The 22,983-nt window shown below is 39.9% G+C and overlaps 2 protein-coding genes across 2 annotated transcripts in view; both read left to right on the forward strand.

The window, feature by feature from the left end:
- LOC120575287 (deleted in malignant brain tumors 1 protein-like) overlaps positions 1–12,703 on the forward strand; it is a 40,864-nt gene extending 28,161 nt beyond the window's left edge. The window contains exons 9-10 of the mRNA XM_039826007.1: positions 12,229–12,264; positions 12,369–12,703. Coding sequence (XP_039681941.1) covers positions 12,229–12,264; positions 12,369–12,703 — 371 coding nt within the window. The remainder of the gene's footprint in view (positions 1–12,228; positions 12,265–12,368) is intronic.
- A 1,833-nt stretch (positions 12,704–14,536) lies between these two features.
- On the forward strand, positions 14,537–22,754 carry LOC120575288. Its single transcript, XM_039826008.1, has 3 exons — positions 14,537–14,799; positions 16,352–16,600; positions 22,423–22,754. Exons 1-3 carry the CDS (start codon positions 14,694–14,696, stop codon positions 22,752–22,754), a joined length of 687 nt encoding a protein of 228 aa, XP_039681942.1. The 5' UTR covers positions 14,537–14,693.
- Positions 22,755–22,983: the final 229 nt, after the last annotated feature.

Consider the following 22,983-nt stretch of genomic DNA (forward strand, 5'->3'; position numbering starts at 1 on the left):
TAGTGGAGTGAAAAAAGATGCAGCTGATCAGCTCTGTGCCATACCGGAAGTCCGCATGTTAACTACTTGAACATAAATGTTGCTCTCCTTTCCTTCTGGCCAACAAATTTCTAAATGACTCTCTGATTAAAGTCAGTCATCTCAGTAACAAGTCTCTCTTCCATGGACAGCATGGCCAGTTCATTCAGCCTCTCCTGGGTCATGGTGTTTCTGAGAAAAGTTTTTATTCTTTCTAGGTTGAGAAGCACCTCTCAGCTTTGGGTGTGGTTATGACAACTTTCAGGAGAGTTTTTTTTTTTTTTGGAAAAGACTTCTTCAAGATTATTCTCCATAAACAGCTGGAATAGCTCCACAGCACCACAGCAGGCTTTGAATTCTTCCTTGCTGTAGATGAGACTGAGCTCTGTCGTCACTTCACTTTTTTTCTCTTGTAACAGACAACATACAGTCCAGTAGCTCATTCTGTATAGTTTTTACATTCCCTTAAATACAGTGGCGCTGTCCAGGTGCTCTTTCAAAGCTCCATCGAGAGAGGCAAGAAAATCCACCATATTCTGGACAGTATGGGTTGATTTTTTTGTCACCTCTTCGTTGTGCCTTTTAATGCCAATCCTGTAGCCTTCATCTAGTTGGTCAGCAATGCTAATTCTGCCAAAAATTGTTAGCTTCATACTATTATCAAGATGGCTGCGGCTACTTTCATGACGTTTGCATTTTCCAGAGATATGTTTTAGTTCTCTTACCCCTGTTCTTGTCCACAAAACCCCAGTGCCGACACTTAATAAATAATAGAAAGCAAAAAAAGGCATTGCTAACATTGCAGCCAGCCAACTCCATTTTGCAAAACAAGAGCGGTGAAGCCCCGGATGTAGCTTCCTCCTCTGTCACTTGCCTGCTGCTGGATTTGGAAATCGGGTTGGTCCGGTTCGAGATCCTTTATCCTTTTTTTTTCTTCTAACGAACGTTTTGTGAAAGGGTTTTTTTGTAAATCAGTGACATAATTCTGGTTCATAATGCTGTGAAACACATTACAGAGGCAAGCCATTTACAGAAAGTCATGGAGTCATAGTGCTCACCACTGTCTTCACACTCCCAGTGTCAACCGCCGGGTGTAAAAGGGGATTTAGCAGCGTGAACCATATTTTCACAGACAGAAACAGAATGAACATCTCCACAGCCTACTGTTCATTTCAGTAAATAGACCAGGGGTTGCCTCCTTCCCTGCCTGGAAATTTGCACCATGTTGTGCTATTTTATTTTGAGTTTTTTTTTATTTTTTATTTTTTATTGAAGTTCATAAATAAGTGTTTTGGTTGGCCTGGCTAAGTGGCACTATCTGTGGTATTGAAAAGGGGGGGATTTTATTCTTGCATGTTTTATTTTGTTGCGCATGATTGCAGAACCTATGTGTCCACATGAGTAAGTTGAAGATAGGCTATTAAAGTAAATATATTGATGAGTTAAATAAGAAAAAAAGTTCCTACAAATGCCCTTACCCCTAACCCTAACTGTTCCTTAAACAGGAAAACATTTGACATATGAACGTATCTTACAACGGAGTGAGTTAGCGCCTACGATTAGTGGCTAAGGACTACCGGTCTCTAGCAAATGTTAATCAGCACACCTAGCAAACACCACTGCTAACTCCGTAGCAGCAGGAGAGGCAAATCAAGAGTCCGGTCTCCATGGTGGGAAGGACCAGTGTTGCATCACAGAAGTGTTACGCCCACTATACAAAATGGCAGCTCTGGCAGAGTCACACAAGCAATATGCTTGTATGTATAATTTAAAATATTAGTTAACAAGTTTAGTCTATCTTAGCTTTATTTAGATACTAAACACCTTGTGATGTTAATGTGAATGTGACAGCACAGACATCACACCCAACGCAAATGAACAATGACTCGTCTCTATTACTTTCCAGCACTATATAAACAGGCATGGAGAATAATCCTTCCAATGGTTTGTAAAGAACTAGTTAGCTAAGCTATCGTCTTTAGCATGGAGGTTAAGTAGTTGCCAGCTTACCCAGACAATTCATGGCACTAAGGGGGGGGGGGGAGGGTAGGAACTGTGAAGTCGTCCACATAAGCAAGGTTTAAAAAACATCCGTCCACATGAAAACGTAAAAACACGCTATCAAGTGCCGTCAAGAGCATGCCAAACCAACAGGTGTTGATATAACCGTTAAGCAATGTTGGCCAATCAGAAGCCTGAAGTTCCCCTGGAGGTCCAACCAGGTCTAGTCCGTCTCATCCAAAACCGGCGACGATGGTGGCGAGTTCTGTGTCGTGGGAGTGTAGTCAAAAGCACCTCTGTTCCGCAATATAATGGGAGAACTGTGTTCATGTATCTGTTATATATTTAACAAGCCCTGTTAGCACAGTTATTAGCAGCAATATCTTAGCTACGTCTGCCATTGCAGAGATTTGTCTCATGTAAACAAAGGTGATGGCAGCGCACAATCTGATGTCAAACGAAGGAGACAGAGTGCGCACTCCGACATCACAAGCAAAAATCACCGTTTTCACTGGCTACACGACACCAATGCAACCGGAGTTTCTGAAAATCTTCACCCTGGCAGGAGTTTTCAAAAAGGTTTGGTTTCGGACGAACGGCCTAACCGTAAAGAAAAAGCCACGGTTTTGAAAGTACCTGTGTTCGTGTGGACAGGGCCTAAACACTGATAACGGATGTGCATCAACATTGTCTTTCAGGAAGTTACCCAGGATAAATACATATTAAATGACAACTTTTCAATCAGCACTTCTTCATTTATTCTAGCCTGTCTAGAATGAGATGATCTGATGTTTGGATTTGCTAGCTTTAAGACAAACATTGCTAACATTATTTAGCATAAAAGCAAATACTGTGAACATCAAACCATGACACACATCCCATTATGAAGGATGAGGTCACATAGCACAGCATCAAGGCAGTCGTATGTCTGTAGATATAGTTTATAAGAGTATAAGCGTCTGCTGAATTTAAGAAAATAAATGATTACACTTTGATGAAACCACTTTGCTTGGATGCAGTTGTACTTCCCATGTGTCATGTCTTGTTTGTCTTCCTGCCTTGTGAGTTTTCCCACATTTGTGATTGTCTGCCCCACCGAGATGTGTTTTACATGTTTTTTTTGCCCTTATGTCACTCTTCTTTCGATACAACCACTGCTGCCCTGTGTACAGAGATGGCAAAAGTACTCACTTCCCGTACTTAAGTAGAAGTACAGATACTTGTGTTAAAAAATACTCTAAAAGTAAAAGTACTGATTTAACTTCTTTACTTAAGTAAAAGTAACAAAGTACAGGCTTTGAAATGTACTTAAAGTATAAAAGTAAAAGTAGCCTTGCGAATGACAACCACTTCTTATGCAAAGCTACCTGGACCACACACGTTACTAGAGTGTAAGATGAGAAACTTCAGTGGACATAAAAACCAGGCTCTTTATATGCCATTGTCTACATTTTAAATGGATGTCTGCCAAACATCACATATATGATTATTGTGACAGAGACTGGGACTCCAGCTTAATAAGATTCTGAATAAGTAGCAAGATATGAATTCAATTGTGATTCTGTGAGAATTCACAGATCCAGTTTCTCTTTTTTAATAGTCTTAACATTTAAAGGAATCTACATGTATGTGTGTGTGCTCAAATATAGAAAGAAAATAAAGGATACAATATGAATTACTAAACATAGATTAATTAAGAAGTTCCCCATACTTTTAGAGTTACACAGCACATTGGCCAGGAGTCATACTTGACGCCTCCTAGCCTATCTCAAACATCTCTCTCAGATAAGGCCAGGGATGATTGGGAACGTCTTGCTGCTTGTCTGCCTAATCTCTGGGATCTCTGTTTTCTTCATTTTCAATCATGTCGCCGTCCATACTGCTAGTGCTAACGTTACAGCCATCAAGCTGCAATTATTTGCCGCAAATGAATGCAGAATGCGGCCGAATCTGTCGAGTCGTCTTGTAATGGTGCGTTACATGCAACGTAGCCTACAGTATATTCCCATCCAATTAGATTGAATTCGATATTGATCATGTGAAAAATAATAACGGTAACTCCAGTGAAATTATTTGAAACTTCCTAGTGAGGACTAGATTAGGACCGTATTTAAAGCTGATGCTGGTTTCAAACTTCGCCCCCCAGGTGTGTCTGTAAAACACGGACAACTTCTCTCTTTTGATGCTTGGGAATGACGTTGCGTGTAGCAACGTGAAACCTAGCTAACAGGTGAAGAACACAAACAACTAAATCACTAGCTAACCTACTTTAACTGTGCAGGAACTACAGACCAATACAACAACAGGCTTAAATGAACTGACAACATAAGTTATACGACTTACAGTTCTCAAGGACGCACACACACCATCTCAACTGATTATCCTCCCGGACAGCAGTCTCTCTTTCTTTTTCTCACTTTTTTCTGTGTGGTGAGCGCTCGGCCATGTGGAGGCGCGGCTGTCCGCTTATTCTCCGACATTACGACCTCTTGTACAAAACTAAAGTAACGAGCCAATTTTTAAAATGTAAGGAGTAGAAAGTACCGATATTCGTGTTAAAATGTAAGGAGTAAAAGTAAAAAGTCGCCACAAAAAAAAATAGTAAAGTAAAGTAGAAATATCTGAAAAATCTACTTAAGTACAGTAACGAAGTATTTGTACTTCGTTACTTCCCATCTCTGCCTGTGTATTTAGTCTGTGTGCCGCCTTTGTCTGGTCTTATTTCTTGTGTTTAGATGTTTTGTTTGTAGTGTTCACTTTCCTAGTGTTCCTGGTTTTTCCCTGTCATTTGGATTTACTGCTTTTGTTCCTGGCTCCTAGTGTTATCTTCCAGTATTTTGTATTACTAGCACTTTTGGATTTCTTTGGATTAAACTGTATTTTATTAAAGCTCGCCTCTCTTGCACTTGAGCCCATACCAGCTTTCATCAAACTGTGACACTGGGAGCCAATAAGAGCTTACAGATGGAAAGGGTAGGAGTGGCAACAGGGAGCCAGGAGCTATGGCCGGTAGCTGAGAGGTCAGGCTGAGATGTGGAAGTCAATAAAGAAAAAGGAGTGATTAGAGAGCCATCTTCGTGACATTGAAGACTCTGGCTTAAGGCACAACATACCTCACTAACTCACTAATCTCGCTTCGTGGTATACACCTCTATTGAACTTTCTTTGATCAACAACAATTTTAAGAATTAGCCATTGTTGCTTTGGTGCTGCAGCTTTTGTACTTTGCACTCTATGGTTCAGAACAATCCAGTCTCACGTCAGTTCGTGATGGCATTACGAAATTAAATCTATTAGAACGTGATACCCTCACATTATTTTGAAGATTTACGTGTTGGGGTCACGTTTTTTATACTAATGTATTTCAATGAGAAGCATCTTACGTAATCACAGCACGAAACTTTCTGCCAGTCGGGCTGCAGCAGAGAAGCTGGATACAGCTTTGATATTATTGGTATTTTTAGCCCAATAATCGCTGTTTTAATCCACATTTATTCACCAGATCTTATCACGGTTTATATGTATTTCTTTTAATGTTATTATTTCGGTCTATTTCGGCCAGGGAAGCTGGATTGCTTTGTTGTTTATTGATATTTTTTAAACTATAACGCTACATCTTTCAACATGTATTTAGCTGTTATCATGGTATGCATTTCTTTATTTTAATAATATTATTTCGGTCTTATTACCGGTGAAATATTACAGTAAATAAGACAGAACAGTAGGCTACGATATGAGCCGAGCTGGGCGCATTCAAAGCCGATGTCCCAAGATGCAATGCGGGCATTCATTCACAGAATCAGACAGCGATCAGCGGAAGGGATCACGCAGAGTGATGATCACGTAGAGCGTTGTTATAGCGAATACAACAACGACGGGTGATCAGGACCCCGACGCCAATCTTCTTCTAGCGGATTTATTGATAGCTCTCCTCCAGAGGGAACAGAACTGCGTCCATGGCAACGCTCTGCTATGCATGGCAACGGTGTGTTATACTTAGCAACGGTCTGTTATCAAGAAAATAACAGACCGCATTGTACATTAGAATATAAGCAAGTCATGTAATAAATATATATAATCAGTAGTTTTGTCACCAGCAACAACACGTTGCTCAGTTTTGTTCCAGTAAGTTATGCATCGTAATAACGTTTAAAGAAAATCAGCTGAAGACTCCGGAAGTGACGTCGTAATTACCGCTCGGCGGATCGAAAAGATACAAATACATAATATTCGTAATATTGATGTTTTTGTCTAACGTTGTATTTGAGGAGTTAAACAATAAAGATAGCATCAATAATTTCATGTATTTGTCTCTTGTATTGCGTGCTCGGCCGGCCGGCGGGCGGCATCAATCTGAAATGGAATGAAGCCCACTCACGGTAGACAGCAGAAACAGGAGCCGAACACGTCCTCCCACCCACCCCGGAAGAACGACAAGTACTCAAGCTTTGTAACAGATTCTGGGCCGCTTCTATAGTGGGAGTTGTAGTTTTTAAATATATTGGTATGTTTCTCATAAGTAGAAGTTGGTAGTGTAGAATTTTGGATACACCCTGGGGTTTTTTGGGATGGGGAACACACTGGTGTCATCAGATTTTAAAAATAGAATCATTAAATAGGTGAAAATAGCTTATTACCATATTTGACAGTGCTTACAGTGGGTAAACTTTGGAGACCATATCTACACGATAGCTGAGGTCCAGAGCTTTCTATAACAGCTGGTTTTATGTGTGTAGCACCTTCTGTTGCTAAATGACATCAGCTGAAGACTCCGGAAGTGACGTAGTAATTACCACTCAGCGGATAGAAAAGATTGCTGCACGTAAAAAAATAAAACAAATTGCTGCACGTTGTATGTGAGAATTTATACAATAAAAATACCAATAATGAAAAAATAGTGTTTTATGCTAAGCACTTTGATTTGCCTTGTCGCAGAAAAATACTAGGCCTATATAAACAAACTACAGTTGAGTGTTTAGAACTACAGCCTAATGGCTTGGTGGACTAATGGGCATTTGTTTTGACTTGTAGGCTACTGTTGTGAAAAACAAAAAATAAACTACTTACAAAGAGAAGCATTTTTCATTTTATTTTCCATGCATAGTTATTTAAAAACGCAATTTTCTAATTTTGCAGTTGATGAATGTTAATAGCAAAGACTAAAGGGGAAAAAAACATGAGTATATTTATGTGTGGGACTTAATTTGATTTAACATCACACTGCATTATTAGTTGTTTTAAATAACTGACTTTTTTAAAATAATTTATGGCAGGCCTATCATATTAATTATTATTCAGAAGATGATCCTCATATCAATCAGCATGGTTACAGCTTGTAGCTATAACCTTTGAGACTACCTTTTCAAAATTAAGAAGGGGCTAGTTTTAGGAACATTTTAAGCAGATTTTTGCTGAGGTTTTTGTTCACAGAGATGTATAGCTTTGTATGGGTATGTGTACACAAACGTGTTTTGGCATTTTTGGCACCCTTCTACTGCAGCCTACTGCACACAGACACAAGTACTTTTGAATATTCTGCTAAAATAGAGACCAGAATGTGGTGCCAAACCAACAATCTCATTCAACCATTTCACAAAATGAGGAGTTTCATTCATTCATTCATTTCATTTATTTGTATAGCACAAATAAACACAACAGAAGTTGACCACTGTGCTTCACATAACAAGAGTCAGGAAAGAGAATAAAACATCCTTCAGACAGCAGAAAACATAAATAAAAATAAGAATTTAGAGAAATGCACGCTCCAAGAGATAAAACTTTAGTTTGAGTTTAAACTCATAAAGAGGACAGCGATCTCAAGGAGACGGGGAGGCTATGTCACAGCCTAGGACCAACAACAGCGAAGGCATGGTCTCCTCTTGACTTTAGACGCGAGCGTGGCTTGGACAGATTATAGTTGCTCATGGAGTTGGTCGTGACATGGGTCAGAGGGTATATGAGGTCATAAATGATGAACCAATCAATCGGCTCTGCTCCTATAGCACCTTGGTGTGTATATATATAACACCTTTGGCTGGAAGGCCCGTGTTGAAAGTGTGTCTTATCATTTAGAGCAGACACTCACAGTGAATCAGAGGGTTTATGTTATACAAGGCTGCATTACAGAGCATTTTAATATGTCAGCAATATCTAAAAACATCTCATTTAAAGCTTACTTGTAAGGGGAGCACAGAGAATATGGTCTGATCAATATTTATTCTCCATGCCAAGTAGCTCTTATCCTCTGTCGGAAGAAATGGGTGCCCTAATGTAAACTAAATAATTCTAACCTATAGCCCTAATTTGGACCTACCTCAATTAAAACTTTAAATAATGTTGCTTGAGGCTGCAGGGAATAGCTTCATGGTATGATGCATATAGGGTTGTGTGTTGCTCACTGTTTGTGAAAGATGAGCAATAGATTGTGGCTGTGTGATGTGCTTCAATCTGACTACATATCACTTTGTTTATTTTTTTTATCATAAGTATGTCATCTGTATGATAAAACAATATGTCAAGCGTTATTTGTGAAGCATTTGAACTCAAGGCAAATATCCCTCTGGGGACAATAAAGTAGGCCTATAGCTTGCAAAATGGTCCCTATGATATGTGAAAATGAAAACCTTGTCGTAGGACTATAGCAAATATATCGTTGGAAATGTCTCAACCTGGAGAGTAACATATGTCAGTCTGGAGAGCATACATTACTCCTGCTTTGAAATATTGACCTCTGAACCTTGAACCCAGTCCATGTTTGAAGGCTTGTCATTTAGAAACAGAAGGTGCTACACACATAAAACCAGCTGTTATAGAAAGCTTTGGACCTCAGCTATCATGTAGATATGGTCTCCAAAGTTTATCCCCTGTAAGCACTGTCAAATATGGTAATAAGCTATTTTCACCTATTTAATGATTCTATTTTTAAAATCTGATGACACCAGTGTCTTCCCCATCCCAAAAAAACCCAGGGTGTATCCAAAATTCTACACTACCAACTTCTACTTATGAGAAATATACCAATATATTTAAAAACTACAACTCCCACTATAGACGCGGCCCAGAATCTGTTACAAAGCTTGAGCACTTGTAGTTCTTCCGGGGTGGGTGGGAGGACGTGTTCGGCTCCTGTTTCTGCCGTCTGCAGTGAGTGGACTTCATTCCATTTCAGATTGATGCCGCCGGCCGAGCACACAATACATGAGACAAATACATGAAACTGTATTTTATTATTATTGTTATCTTTATTGTTTAACTCCTCAAATACAACGTTAGACAAAAACATCAATATTACGAATATTATGTATTTGTATCTTTTCTATCCGCCGAGCGGTAATTACGACGTCACTTCCGGAGTCTTCAGCTGATTTTTTTTAAACGTTATTACGATGCATAACTTACTGGAACAAAACTGAGCAACGTGTTGTTGCTGGTGACAACCTACTGATTATATATATTTATTACATGACTTGCTTATATTCTAATGTACAATGCGGTCTGTTATTTTCTTGATAACAGACCGTTGCTAAGTATAACACAACGTTGCCATGCATAGCAGAGCGTTGCCATGGACGCAGTTCTGTTCCCTCTGGAGGAGAGCTATCAATAAATCCGCTAGAAGAAGATTGGCGTCGGGGTCCTGATCACCCTGTTGTTGTTGTATTCGCATAACAACGCTCTACATGATCCCTTACGTACATTGAAGCGATACAGGCGTTATAGACCCGCTGATCGCTGTCTGATTCTGTGAATGAATGCCCGCATTGCATCTTGGGACATCGGCTTTGAATGCGCCCAGCTCGGCTCATTTCGTAGCCTACTGTTCTGTCTTATTTACTGTAATATTTCACCGGTAATAAGACCGAGATAATATTATTAAAATAAAGAAATGCATACCATGATAACAGCTAAATACATGTTGAAAGATGTAGCGTAATAGTTTTAAAAATATCAATAAACAACAAAGCAATCCAGCTTCCCTGGCCGAAATAGACCGAAATAATAACATTAAAAGAAATACATATAAATCGTGATACGATCTGGTGAATAAATGTTGATTAAAACAGCGATTATTGGGCTAAAAAAACCAATAATATCAAAGCTGTATCCAGCTTCTCTGCTGCAGCCCGACTGGCAGAAAGTTTCGTGCTGTGATTACGTAAGATGCTTCTCATTGAAATACATTAGTATAAAAAACGTGACCCCAACACGTAAATCTTCAAAATAACATGAGGGTATCACGTTTATTTAATTTCGTAATGCCATCACAAACTGACGTGAGACTGGATTGTTCAGAACTACAGAGCTTCTATACTCTCAAACTGTCAAACTCAACTTCACTAAGGGCCACACTGGAAAATAAGAATCACATCAAGGGCCAGACATGTTTACTTTATTGATAGGTTTTTTTTTAAATCAAAAAAGTCAAATATCTTTGACTGTATTATTGCATGTGTCATACAGTCTTCTCACTTCTCACTCTCTCACTTCTTCTCACAGTTTGGTCGACATAAAGTCCTAAAGCAGTCAGGAAAACGTTCCTCAGCCATCATAGAAAAAAAGTGGCAGCAACGTCAGAAAAAGTGACAAAAAACGTCAGAAAAAGTGACAAAAACGTCGGAAAAGGTGACAACAACATTGGAAAAAGTTAAAATTGTCAAAACAAAGTGACAAAAACGCCAAAATGTATTGTAAACCTAAATATAAATGCGGGCCGGATCTGGCCAGTGGGCCTTGAGTTTGACACGTGCTCTAGAGGAAATGTTCCAGGAAGCACTAGCAGTGTGAAATCTTCTTTGCAACGCAGTATTAAGTTCAGTTTTCTGTCACTGATGAATGAGACAGAGCAGCCTTAGTGTCAGCCATGGGGAGCAAACAACAGAGAAACATTTGCCATTTGGCCATGGGTAAGACCAATATTCCAAAATTGTATTTGGAAAGCAGATTTTGTAAGTTAAGTCTTAAGTCTAGCAGCTGTATGGTATAGTATAGACATGAAGTTTCTTAAGACTAACTTTCAACTTCAAATTTTCAGTATAAAGGTCGTTCTTTTCACTTAAAAGGCGCTGTAAATGACATTCAGAACATTAATGTAGCAGTAAACGGTTATGTGAAGATATAGTGGTGTCCAGAGTAGAGAATGAATTCACATTCCTTCTGTGTATGTTGTTATCCAAGCTTCTCTATTCTTTGATAAATACATCCTTTCATATCATAATCATGATTTGATAGCTTGTTCGGTCGTGCGTGCAAGGTAGTGCGTGGGAGTCCCTCCCTTTGAAACAGTTGAATGGGCAGAAAAATGTGTTGCTAGAAACTGGATTTAAATAATTTATATTTTAATTTGAATGGCTTAACGTGCATGGTTGCTTTGATAAACTGAACCGCAGTAGCATAATTTCTAATTTAATTTGTTTGGAAGTAAAGTCCAGTAAACTTGAAGCGGAATGTAATTAGGGATGCACCTAATCCAGATTTTTGGGGGTTTGGTACTCCCATCCTCAGTCCATTAACACAGTAAACACATTAATGAAGTAAACAACATCCACAGTAGTGCATTTTTGTCCTTTTCTGTCCTTCCTTTGCCGTACCTGAAGTTTTTGCATTTTGGCTGCTGTGTGTAGATTCCTTCATGCACAACTCATATTCTTTTGGATGTTTAATATGAAAATGTTTTAACAGCGGCAATGTGTATTGTTTAGGGTCCTTGCCACCATGAGACAAATCAGCATTGCAAATTGAACGTGTAGCTCGACTTGAATCGCCTTCTTTTGACTGAAAGTACTGCCAAACAAGACTTTTTCTGCTCACAAGTTCCATTTTCACTTTCTCACAGCCTACTGCATTGAACGGTCCACCTATGTAAACACCTTCCCGTAATTAACGGCGGCGTCATTACATGGACTAGCGTAGCACGCGTAGTGCAAGCGTAGGGTTTGGTTCGGTGGAAAAAAATTCTAAGGTAAAAGGTATAATTGAATAATTGAAAATGTTACTCTCTCTACTTTCACATTCACCTTACTGGGACACACATCCGGTCATTGATGAAGGGAAATGAAGTGCACTTTCAAACAACTCCGCGTATGTTTGAATACTTTGTTTATTGGATTAAATCCAAAGTGGCAGAAACCCAACCTTCCACAAACTTTATTTATGTCTTAAAGCTTGTTGAATTTATGAGCCTTACAATTATTTTTCTCTTTTTCTCTATAGTCTATTTTGTCTTGAGTTCAACTTCACCTGCTGCAGGTCAGTCATGTTTATGGTGTAATGCATACAATCCTTTTAGTTTTCAGTTTACATTCTTAGCTAAATACTTAAATATTGTATGTTATTTCTTATGTGTCTGACAGATGGTCGGATCAGATTAACTGGGTCGGGGTCTACTTGGTGCTCTGGAAGAGTTGAAATCTATTACAACAACACCTGGGGAACAGTCTGTGATGATGGTTGGGACTCAGATGATGCTAAGGTGGTTTGCAGAGAGTTGGGCTGTGATACGGCACTGAGTGCCCCTAAATCAGCCCGCTTTGGTGAAGGAACTGGACGAATTTGGCTTGATGATGTGGCCTGTTCAGGAAATGAGAGGTCTGTAACTCTGTGTAAGCACAGTGGATTTGGGACACATGACTGTGGACATGGAGAGGATGCTGGTGTTATCTGTTCAGGTGAGAAAGATTTTGGATAAAGTGTTTTGAATAAATGTGTCCTTTTCTATAGACGGCTCTGTCACTCAGATGCAGCGATAGAAAAGAGCTCGTAACCACAGCATACTTTTAGAATTAGAAAGCAGATCAAGTATGAAATGTTGATAACACACCAGAAACTACTACTTAAACTGGAATGTAAGTGAAGCAGTGTATCAAGTGCTTGATCAATATCATACTCACAGTCTTGTAAGGAATGCAAAGCATGTAAATTAGTCATAACTTTTGCCAAATGTGTTAAACAAAGATGGTTTCTGTCATGACTAAATGAAGACCACCACCCCCCAGCAATGTTTTGTCTTCTGTGTTCTCTGCCTAGATGTCAGATTGGCTGGGTCTACTCTGTGCTCTGGGCGAGTTGAAATATATTACAACAACATCTGGGGAACAGTCTGTGATGATGATTGGGATTTAAATGATACTGAGGTGGTTTGCAGAGAGTTGGGCTGTGGTACGGCACTGAGTGCCACTCATTCAGCCCGCTTTGGTGAAGGAAACAGACAAATCTGGCTTGATGATGTGGCCTGTTCAGGAAGTGAGAGGTCTGTAACTCTGTGTCAGCACAGAGAATTTGGGACACACAACTGTGGACATGGAGAGGATGCTGGTGTGGTCTGTTCAGGTGAGGAAGATTTTGTAATGGTTTTATCAAAGTCAGCTAGATGGTTCTGCTAGCTCAAAGTACCCCGAATGTCCATACAATCTCATCCAAAAGTTGTAAAGATGTTTTATTTAATACCAAAAATGTCAACCTCATGGTCGTGCTAGAGGTGAAGTCAAGGGAAAACTGTGAATGTTTTTAGTAAATTTCATTGTTTTCCATCCAGTAGTTGTTGAGGTATCTTAGCCTAGACCTAGGTGGTGGACTGCAGACCAACATAGGCCCGTTTTATAGACTGATAAGAAGGGGGGGTTATTTAGTGTGTCCCTGCCATTCCAGTGAGTAGCACCTGCTGCATGCTAGCTCATTCCCGGGCCGTGGCCCACTTAAATGGTAGTGCCGTATTTAATGTTATTAATTACACCTACTTGCCCTTCAATGGAAATGTCAAAATTGTTGCTGTGAGATAAGGGCCTATTGCCATCCATAGAGCAATGCTGTGGTGAAAAATACATCACATACAAAATCAAAAACACAAACATTAGGAGAAAAGCACTCCAAATTCAGAATGCTTAAAATATCAAAGTCTATACATGAGTAAATTAAAACATCAAGAGAAATGTTCTCAAAATAAGAGACGCAAATGCTTAAATACAACACATGCATATGTGGCTTTTCCACCCAAATCCTGTTGTAAATTCTTTTCATTTTGAAACATTTTATGAACATCATACAAGTTATTTGCCATTTGAGGTCCCACTCTTGACTTAAATGGGATAAAACTGCACACCATATGCAGGGAGACAAGCATATAATAAGGTTGTATTGAAGTGTTCAGCTTGTCTTGCACCCTTTCATATGAGACAGCTTTCACAGCTTAAACTCTGGTTGTCTTTTTCAAATATCAGTGGAAGAGAAATTAGATTTGAAAAACAAGCATGTGAACCTGAAAAAGTTGTGCAATTCGGGAAAGGCCCATAGAACATAAACACTGCCTCTTTACAGTAATTTAGCTTGACTGTTACAAATATGGTTTCTCTAAAAAAAAAAGACCAGTAAATTCTCAAATCTTTAAACTTTGTATTATACACGACAAAGGTTTTTAAATCGGTTCTATTTATTGGATGTTCCATCAGTCAGAGCTCCCATTATACCTCCTCATTATATTGTGTTATGTTTCAGCACTCCTCCCTAAGTCCAACATCTCCATGAATCCTGCTGCTGAGGTTACCTGGGGTCAGAACGTCAGCATCAATTGTTCTGTCTCAACTCAAACTCAACAGATTTTAAGTTCAAAATTTATTTTGAAAAAAAATTCAAGTTCAGTTGGAGAAACCCAAACGTCAAGTACCAACTCTGCTACCTTCAACATGCCTGAAGTCAACTTTGACAACGAAGGATCATACCAGTGTCAGTATAAGATAACAGTTGCAGGTCAAGACTTCACCTCCTCAAGTGACTCTGTCAGCCTCTCTGGTAAGGAAATCAGTCAGTTCCCCGAAAAATTGATGTTTAAACATTTTGTTTGCAAAGTTAATGGCTTTCTTTAGAGTTATATTAGGAGACACATGTGAGTGGTATTATAAATACATTTGATTGATTGATTGATTAATTTTCTCATCTTATTTCTGCAAGAAACAAAAAAAATATATAAATTAAGCAATTCAGCCAACTTATAAAACAACAAGGGAATTTCCCCAGTGTGGGATTAATAAAGTCTATCACATCTTAAAACTGAAAAATATATCTCAGCTCAAGATAATACATTTTTCACTCTTAACATTTAATTTTTTTCAGTGAGCCCCCCAAAACCCAGCATGACTAATGGTAATCCTTAATAAACTCTGCTGCCTGGCATGAAAGCAATGTGTTTTATGACCCACCCATCCACCCCGACCTTCTCCATATGTGGCTCACAGCATTCTTATACAACAACACACAATGGCGTCCATGCAGCAAAGAATATGGAATACATAAGAATTGCAGTGCTTAACTTTTCAAAGCTATATGTACGAATGATTCATGAGAACAGCCTCTACTGTGAGTCGGTCGTATCAGCGGCCATTGCTAGTTGAATTTAGCCAACAAAAGGTGACTTTGATCCAGGTACAGAGCACCGCCAGATGACAGTCCTTTCAGGGGCAGTAAAGTTTAGCGGACTAAAGGTAAGTGTCATGAGGCGACAATAGTTAAGATTAGGCACCAAGTGAATAGTTAAGTTAAGGAAAAAGATTTTGGTTTGGATTAAAACACTCCCCGAAGTACAAACATGTTTCTTTGGTGTCTTTTTTTGCTGGTATTTCGATGGGAAATGGGTCTTAGACTGAGAAATTATATCTCAGAACTACAGTATTTCTGTTTGTGCCTCAAATTCAATCTGCTGCCGCTAAACTTAAAAACATGCATCCTTCATGAGTGATCTGATCAAAAGTGAACATCTCTAAGGATGTGGTTACACCCATTAGTTGAATGTTTCTCCATATGCATCTTGAGTAACCCTAATCTGATCTCACACATAGAGATTAACACATACATAATTTTCATTTGCATATAGATAGCCTACTATACTATTCCTTTTCAGCGTCATATTTGTACTCTTGGGGTCTACTAGAATAAGTTTACATGCTTTGGTGTTAAAAAAACATTTGTTTTGCATACTGCCCATTTCTGCAGCGCCTTAGCCTGAAACACTCTGAGATCAGTCTGACCAAATTCAAACAAATCACTGGGTGGGTGTCACACCACCACCTCATACAATGGCCGATGAAACAATGTTTTGAGGAAGCTTGACAGAAAACTTGATAAGTGCAAAACCGGTGGTGATTATGAACAAAACAAAAAAAGAAAATTACAATTACACAGAGGCAAAAAACATTAAACAAACAAAAGGGCAACCTCTCAGCATGCTGCAAAAAAATCCTTCTTCCCTCTCCCTTTCAAACAACCTCAATATATATCTTATGTTCATTCATTAATTTGATATTCTCCTAATACTCTTGTCCTTTTTGTACTTTTCCTCTTACTTTAGTGCCGCTGCAGCAGCCCAGCATCTCCCTAACATCTCCTAACAGAGGGCTGGTCTGGGGCCCTGAAGGTGCACAGATCACCAGGGGTTTCAGCTTTGTCTTCACCTGCTCCACTTCCTCCCATTATCCTGGAGGTGTTTTCCATCTCATCTTCTCTGGTTCAAACCTCACCAACACAGAGCCAGCAGTCAACCAGTCAGCCTCCTTTTCCTTCCCGGTGGCTGAGTATGAACAACAGGGAAACTACAGCTGTGTGTATGAAGTCATGCTGTCCTCGAGAACATTCACTTCTACACAGACAGCACAGATTAGTGTCGTCATTAAAAGGTCAAGGTCGTTTTATTTCATACCCGTAGGTAAATTCATTATGCAGTAAAAAGAATTTGGTCGTCCACACATAATAGACATAACAACATACAATTATTTCACATACAAATTTACAAGTAATAATTAATAATCATCATGACAACCTGCACCACAAAACACATAGATGTTCTCTATCCATGGTAATTATGAAAAAACTAAAACTTCTCTCGTACTGATATTATTTAAAACTTCAATTGCGGCCGGAACAAAAGTATTCCTGTACCGTCTTGTTTTCCATCTTGAGGCTGCAAACCGGCAACCAGACGGAAGTAACTTAAAATCAATTCGTAAGGGATGCGACAGATCACTCAAGAAAGTACTTGCTTTCCGATACAGCTGATTTGTGTAAATACTTCCTAAATTCTTTTGATTTACTCCTATTATTCTACTCGCCCACCTTACAATTTGGTTTAAAGAGTTTTTGTTCTTCACTGACAGACTTCCATACCACACCCCAATGGAGAATGACAGAAAAGATTCAATAAAAGCAGAATAAAATAATGTCAACATGCGTCCATCAACGTGAAATTTAGCAAGTTTCCTAAGGCAACTCAAACGCTGGTGACCCTTTTTACAAACCATTTCACAATTCAGCTCGAAAGACAATTTTGAATCAATAACAATACCAAGATATTTAAAATTCTCTACCTGATCCACAGCCTCCCCTTTAATAATCGTAGTGACATGATCAACAGGGCGTGTTCTAAAATCAATTATCATATCTTTAGTTTTAGTAATATTTAACTTTAAATAGGAATCATCACACCAGGTTACAAAATCCTCTACAACTGGACCATGGCCAGACTCATCCCCCTGTAGCAGGCTCACTATCACTGTATCGTCAGCAAACTTTATAAATATCCTATTTTCATGTAAGCTTTGACACATGTTGGTGTATAGAATGTATAGTAAGGGTGAAAGAACACAGCCTTGTGGTGATCCTGTGGATAAACATAATACATCAGAAAAGCTACCATTTACTTTTACCCTCTGCGTTCTATTAGTTAAAAAGTCTAGTAACCATCCCACTACATTGTGGTTCAACTTAAAATACTCTAGCAGTCTTCTGGCTAATATGTGGGGTTGAATAGTGTTAAAAGCGGACGCAAAGTCAATGAACAACAATCTTGCGTGAGTATTTTTACCCTCTAGATGCTTAGTCAGTAAGTTTAACAACATAAGTGAAGCATCCTCAACACTTCTATTCACTCTATATGCGAATTGCAAAGGATCGAGGACTTGTCCAGTCTTACTTAAAAGCTCAGATTTCACTAATTTCTCAAATGATTTCATCACTAAAGAGGTGAGGGCAACCGGTCTCAGGTCATTAAGTACTTTAGGCTTATTGCATTTAGAAACAGGAATAATAATAGACTTTTTCCACAGGTTAGGTACCTTTTGTACCCGTAGTGACCAATTAAAAATATCAGAAGATATTGAAGTTAGTTGCTTTGCACAGTGCTTTAAAATTCTCCCACATATATGGTCTGGACCAGGACTCTTGTTCACCTTAGTGGTGAGAAACATTTTCTCCACCGCTGCCTGTTCTAAGGGCGTTTTCACACATACCTCGTTTGGTCCGGACTTTCGGACTTTTTAGTTTGATCCGAACCAAAATTAAAGGTGTGAAACCTCCCCCGGACCACGGTCCGGATCAAAAGACCAAATTTTGGTCCGACAAAAAGAGGTGGTCTCGGTCCGGACCAAACTGAACCATGGTCCGGTTCGTTGATAGTGTGAAAGCATTTTTTGGATGGTTCGGACTTTCGGACCAAATACAGGAAGCTCTGGCAGGCTCTCCTCGTGTTACAAGACCGGGGAAGCTCCTTTAAGGAATAGCTCGGTGCTTAGAGAGAGAGAGAGAGAGAGAGAGAGAGAGAGAGACGGTAAATGCGCTCAGAGCAGACAGCTGTCGGCTATCAGAGCAGAGAATACATCAGCAGTTTATTTGTTAAGTGGTAGTAAATGTACAGTGTAGGTTTCAGTTTGTCTCTGAATAAATGCTCCAGAAAGAAAGTTCCCGTGTCTTGCTTCTCACAACAAAACAAAATGAGCCGCGGCAGTAGGGGAGAGCAGCGGTCAGTTGAATAGCCTAAACTCGGACCCAGAGAGAGGATACGAGAGGACGGGGAAGCCCGTCAACAAACCAATCAGTTCTAAGTATCTGGAGACGCAGCTCACGTATGTGATGACGGCAGGACGTAGTTTTGTCACGTATAGATCTGTAGTGCGCTTGCAAAACTGCAGTGTGAAACCAAAACTTACCGGATCAAATGTATACAATGTAACAAAAACATGAACCTTGGTACGGACCTTGGTTCGGACTTTCATGTGTGAAAACGCCCTTAGACTATATGGGGATCATCCTTACATAGGCATCTTAGTTCTTCTACTTCATTTTTAAAATCAAAACTCTCAAACCTTGAATAAAACATATTAAGAGCATTTGAAAAGTCATCATTTGATCTAAAACCGTCAATACACGCCGTGCTCTTATTTACATTATGGTGTATTCCTGCAATTTTCTTCATACCCGACCAAGCTGAACCTAAGTTATTATCTGTCTAAAGTAAGTAGAATTAAAGCTGCGAGCAGCGATGGACGGGCCCTCGCGAGTCGACGTGCGTCGGGGTTACCGGCGGACGCCGCTCCTTGCGACCATGCATTTGCGCGGCACTCAGACGCCGCAAATCGTCAACAATGAAAAGGGAACTCCCAGCCGAGTTCAACAATAGCTTACACAAGACTCTACGTCATACGGTTCATTAGCTTTGAAAAGGGGCGTGGCTACAGCATAGGGGGCGGGTCAAACCACCACCAATTAAAAAGGAACTCTCTGCTGAGTTCAATGATACCTCACACAAGACTCTACCTTAAACGGTAAGTGGGCATGGTCATATTATAGGGGCCGGTTCAGTATCACATGTAGACCACACATTCTGAGTTTCATGTAAATCGGATGATGTTTGTCATATAAGGCAGATTTCCTGTTGCCAGCGGGGGGCACTATGACCAAAAGTCAATTTTGGCCTGTAGGTGTCCTCAGGCCTGGACCCTTGTGAATCGTGACAAATTTCGGGCAGATACGACAACGTACACTCAAGTTAAAACAACTTCTTTGTTCATCGCTAAACACTCAAAATGGCCGCCCCGCCCACACCGTCTGACGAAAAGTTTTTCTTTTAATAATTTTTCATCTTTAACTTCTTAAGATTGCACAGACCGAGTTTGAAGTTGATCGGATGAAATCTCTAGGAGGAGTTCGTTAAAGTACGACATGTGGAAATGGCCAAAATCGCACTAATTTCAAACTTTGAAATCAAAATGGCGGACTTCCTGTTGGGTTTAGGGTATGGCTCAAAGACGTTTTTTGTACATCTTGACATGTTACATATGTGTACCAAGTTTCGTGAGTCTACGTTAAACGCACTGCAGGGGATCAATTGTTTTAACTTTCTAGTGGGCGCTAGTGAGCCATTTTTGTGTACCTATTCCCGAAACCCTTAAAATATGTAAATTTTCACCAGAATTGATGCGACCGCCAAATTTGGTGAGTTTTTGAATATGTTAAGCCCCTCAAAAAGCCAATTCATTTGACGGGAAAAATAATAATTCCTTCAGTTTCAATAGGGCCTTCGCCGCTGTCGGCGCTCGGGCCCTAATGAACAAAATATAATTGAACTAAATTTTGCAATGTTTTATCAACAATATTTGAATGATACATAGACTACTTCCTGTATATGGGGGGAGCTTGTCGGTTCAATCCCCAGACCGACAGGATAAAATCTGGTTGGGGAAAGTGAAAGAGCAGCGCTTGTCCCTCCCTCATTACCACCACTGAGGTGCCCTTGAGCAAGGCCTTTAACCTCAACTATTCTAGTGGAGCTGCTCAGTGGCCAGCAGATCAGGCTGTGGTTGTACTGGGCACCTTCCAGGTCGTTTTTTATATATATATATATATATATATATATATATATATAATATGTATATCATATCACATCACATATATTAGCATGTAGATATCCTCAGGTCTAAACTCTTATAAAGCATGAGTAATTACAGGCAGAATGGACAATTTGTGTTGCAACAACTTCTTGTTTTATAGCAAAACATGCAAAATGGTTGCCATGCCACGTCACGCTGTTCGACGAAAATTCAAGCTTTTAATAACTTTCCATCATTAAGGTCTTTGTATTGTACAGAATTTTTTTAAAGTTGATCTGGTCGAATCTGTAGGGGGATTTCTTTAAAGCTATAGTGCATAGCTTCTGTCGCCCCCATGAGGAATTCTCACTACGGTGATGACTAATGGTAATCCTTAATAAACGATAAACAAATTGTCCACACATTCACATGACTATTGGCTATGGAGCCAATTGGTCACGCCTGAGCCCAAGCCAGATTTCAATATTTCAATAGTCTCCCAACATATTCTTATTAACAGGTTTGTATGATATTGTACGAAAATGTATGAATACCAATTCATATTATATCCTATGAAATTAGGTGGCCGCGGTCCGTCGCTTGATGCAGCTACAGAGCTCTGTGAGCTGCTGCTGGTATCAGCTGCAGTTGGTAGTTAAGTTTATCCGACAACAGGTTACTGGTCGCCAGATACAGAGGTCCGTGAGCTGTCGGTCTTATGAGCGGACATTACATTTAAGTTTAGCCAACCATAAGGGGGCATATAGATAGCCTACTATACTACTCCTTTTCAGTGTCATAGTTGTACTCTTGGGGTCTACTACAATAGGTTTACATGCTTTGATGTTAAAAAAACATATTATGTTTCTCATACTGCCCATTTCTGCAGCACCTTTGCCTGAAACAAGCTCTGTCTGAGATCAGTCTGACCAAATTCAAACAATTCACTGGGCGGGTGTCACACCACCACCTCATGCAAAGGCCGATGAAACGATGTTTTGAGGAAGCTGGACAGAAAACTTGATAAGTGCAAAACCGGTAGCCTGACAAGCCATCAAGATGTTGGGTCTGGGAACTCACCATACACAGGGCTCAATCCGAGGGGCGGGATAAATGGTTGTCTTTCAAGTTCCCTCTGCACATAATAAGATAGCACTACAACCAGGCAGAGCAACGAAGAAGGTAGCAGAGCTAGTTGATGGATTAAACTTTTGCCGTATCCGGTCGGCAAAACTCCGAACACATCTTCCATTTTAATAATGATCTCTGTGCCGTTCTTTGTTCGTTTCTCAAAGAAAGGTTTACAAGTCTTTCCAAGTCTTCCAGAAGACTGCTGTTCCCAGCAGCAGCAACAATAAGCCCGCCCACCGACTCTATACACTATGTGATTGGCCTGACCAAAATTTGGTTTTTCCAGATCGCAAGCCAACGGAGAGTGCCTAGACCCCCCTTGGCTGCAAAATAAATTTGCTGCCACTAGGGTGCGTCTAGATTTCTAGGCTACAAAACCGGTGGTGATTATTAACAAAACAAAAACATACTCAAACAAATGGCACAAACTGAACCCCGAGAAATACACACAAAAAAACAATTATACGAGGCAAAAAACATTAAACAAACAAAAAGGCAACCTCTCAGCATGCTGCAAAAAACATTCCCTCTCCCTTTCACACATCCTGGATATATATAACCCCAGCCAATAACAGCGTTGATCTATGTTGATTCATTCATTTGATATTCTCCTAATACTCTTTTCCCTTTTGTACTTTTCCTCTTACTTTAGTGCCGCTGCAGCAGCCCAGCATCTCCCTAACATCTCCTAACAGAGGGCTGGTCTGGGGCCCTGAAGGTGCACAGATCACCAGGGGTTTCAGCTTTGTCTTCACCTGCTCCACTTCCTCCCATTATCCTGGAGGTGTTTTCCATCTCATCTTCTCTGGTTCAAACCTCACCAACACAGAGCCAGCAGTCAACCAGTCAGCCTCCTTTTCCTTCCCGGTGGCTGAGTATGAACAACAGGGCAACTACAGCTGTGTGTATGAAGTCACACTGTCCTCGAGAACATTCACTTCTACACAGACAGCACCGATTAGTGTCGTCATTAAAAGTAAGTAGAGTGAACACAAAATAATTGAACTAAATTTTACAATGTTAGAGAGAGTATAAGCAGGGGTCTCTGTCACTTAAAAATGTGGGATTTTGATGGATGACCTTTTGACCTGGGGGGTCAAGAGGTCACGACCTGTCAGAAAGTGATTGATGCCTTCCAGGTGTGCGTGACTGGTCTGTTCTGGAAGCTTCTAGAAGGAAGGCGTGTCCCGGAAATGACGTGTGTTAAAGTGAT

This window comes from Perca fluviatilis, chromosome 15, assembly GCF_010015445.1.
Source record: "Perca fluviatilis chromosome 15, GENO_Pfluv_1.0, whole genome shotgun sequence".
Classification (NCBI taxonomy): Eukaryota; Metazoa; Chordata; class Actinopteri; order Perciformes; family Percidae; genus Perca; species Perca fluviatilis.

What these genes read in the sequence shown, in the direction of transcription:
- LOC120575288 (XM_039826008.1), top strand. Translation starts at nt 14,694, where the DNA reads ATGCCTGAAGTCAACTTTGACAACGAAGGATCATACCAGTGTCAGTAT. An exon ending in TGACTCTGTCAGCCTCTCTG is followed by an intron (nt 14,800 to 16,351) that starts GTAAGGAAATCA and finishes CTCTTACTTTAG; the next exon opens with TGCCGCTGCAGCAGCCCAGC. An exon ending in ACAACAGGGAAACTACAGCT is followed by an intron (nt 16,601 to 22,422) that starts GTGTGTATGAAG and finishes CTCTTACTTTAG; the next exon opens with TGCCGCTGCAGCAGCCCAGC.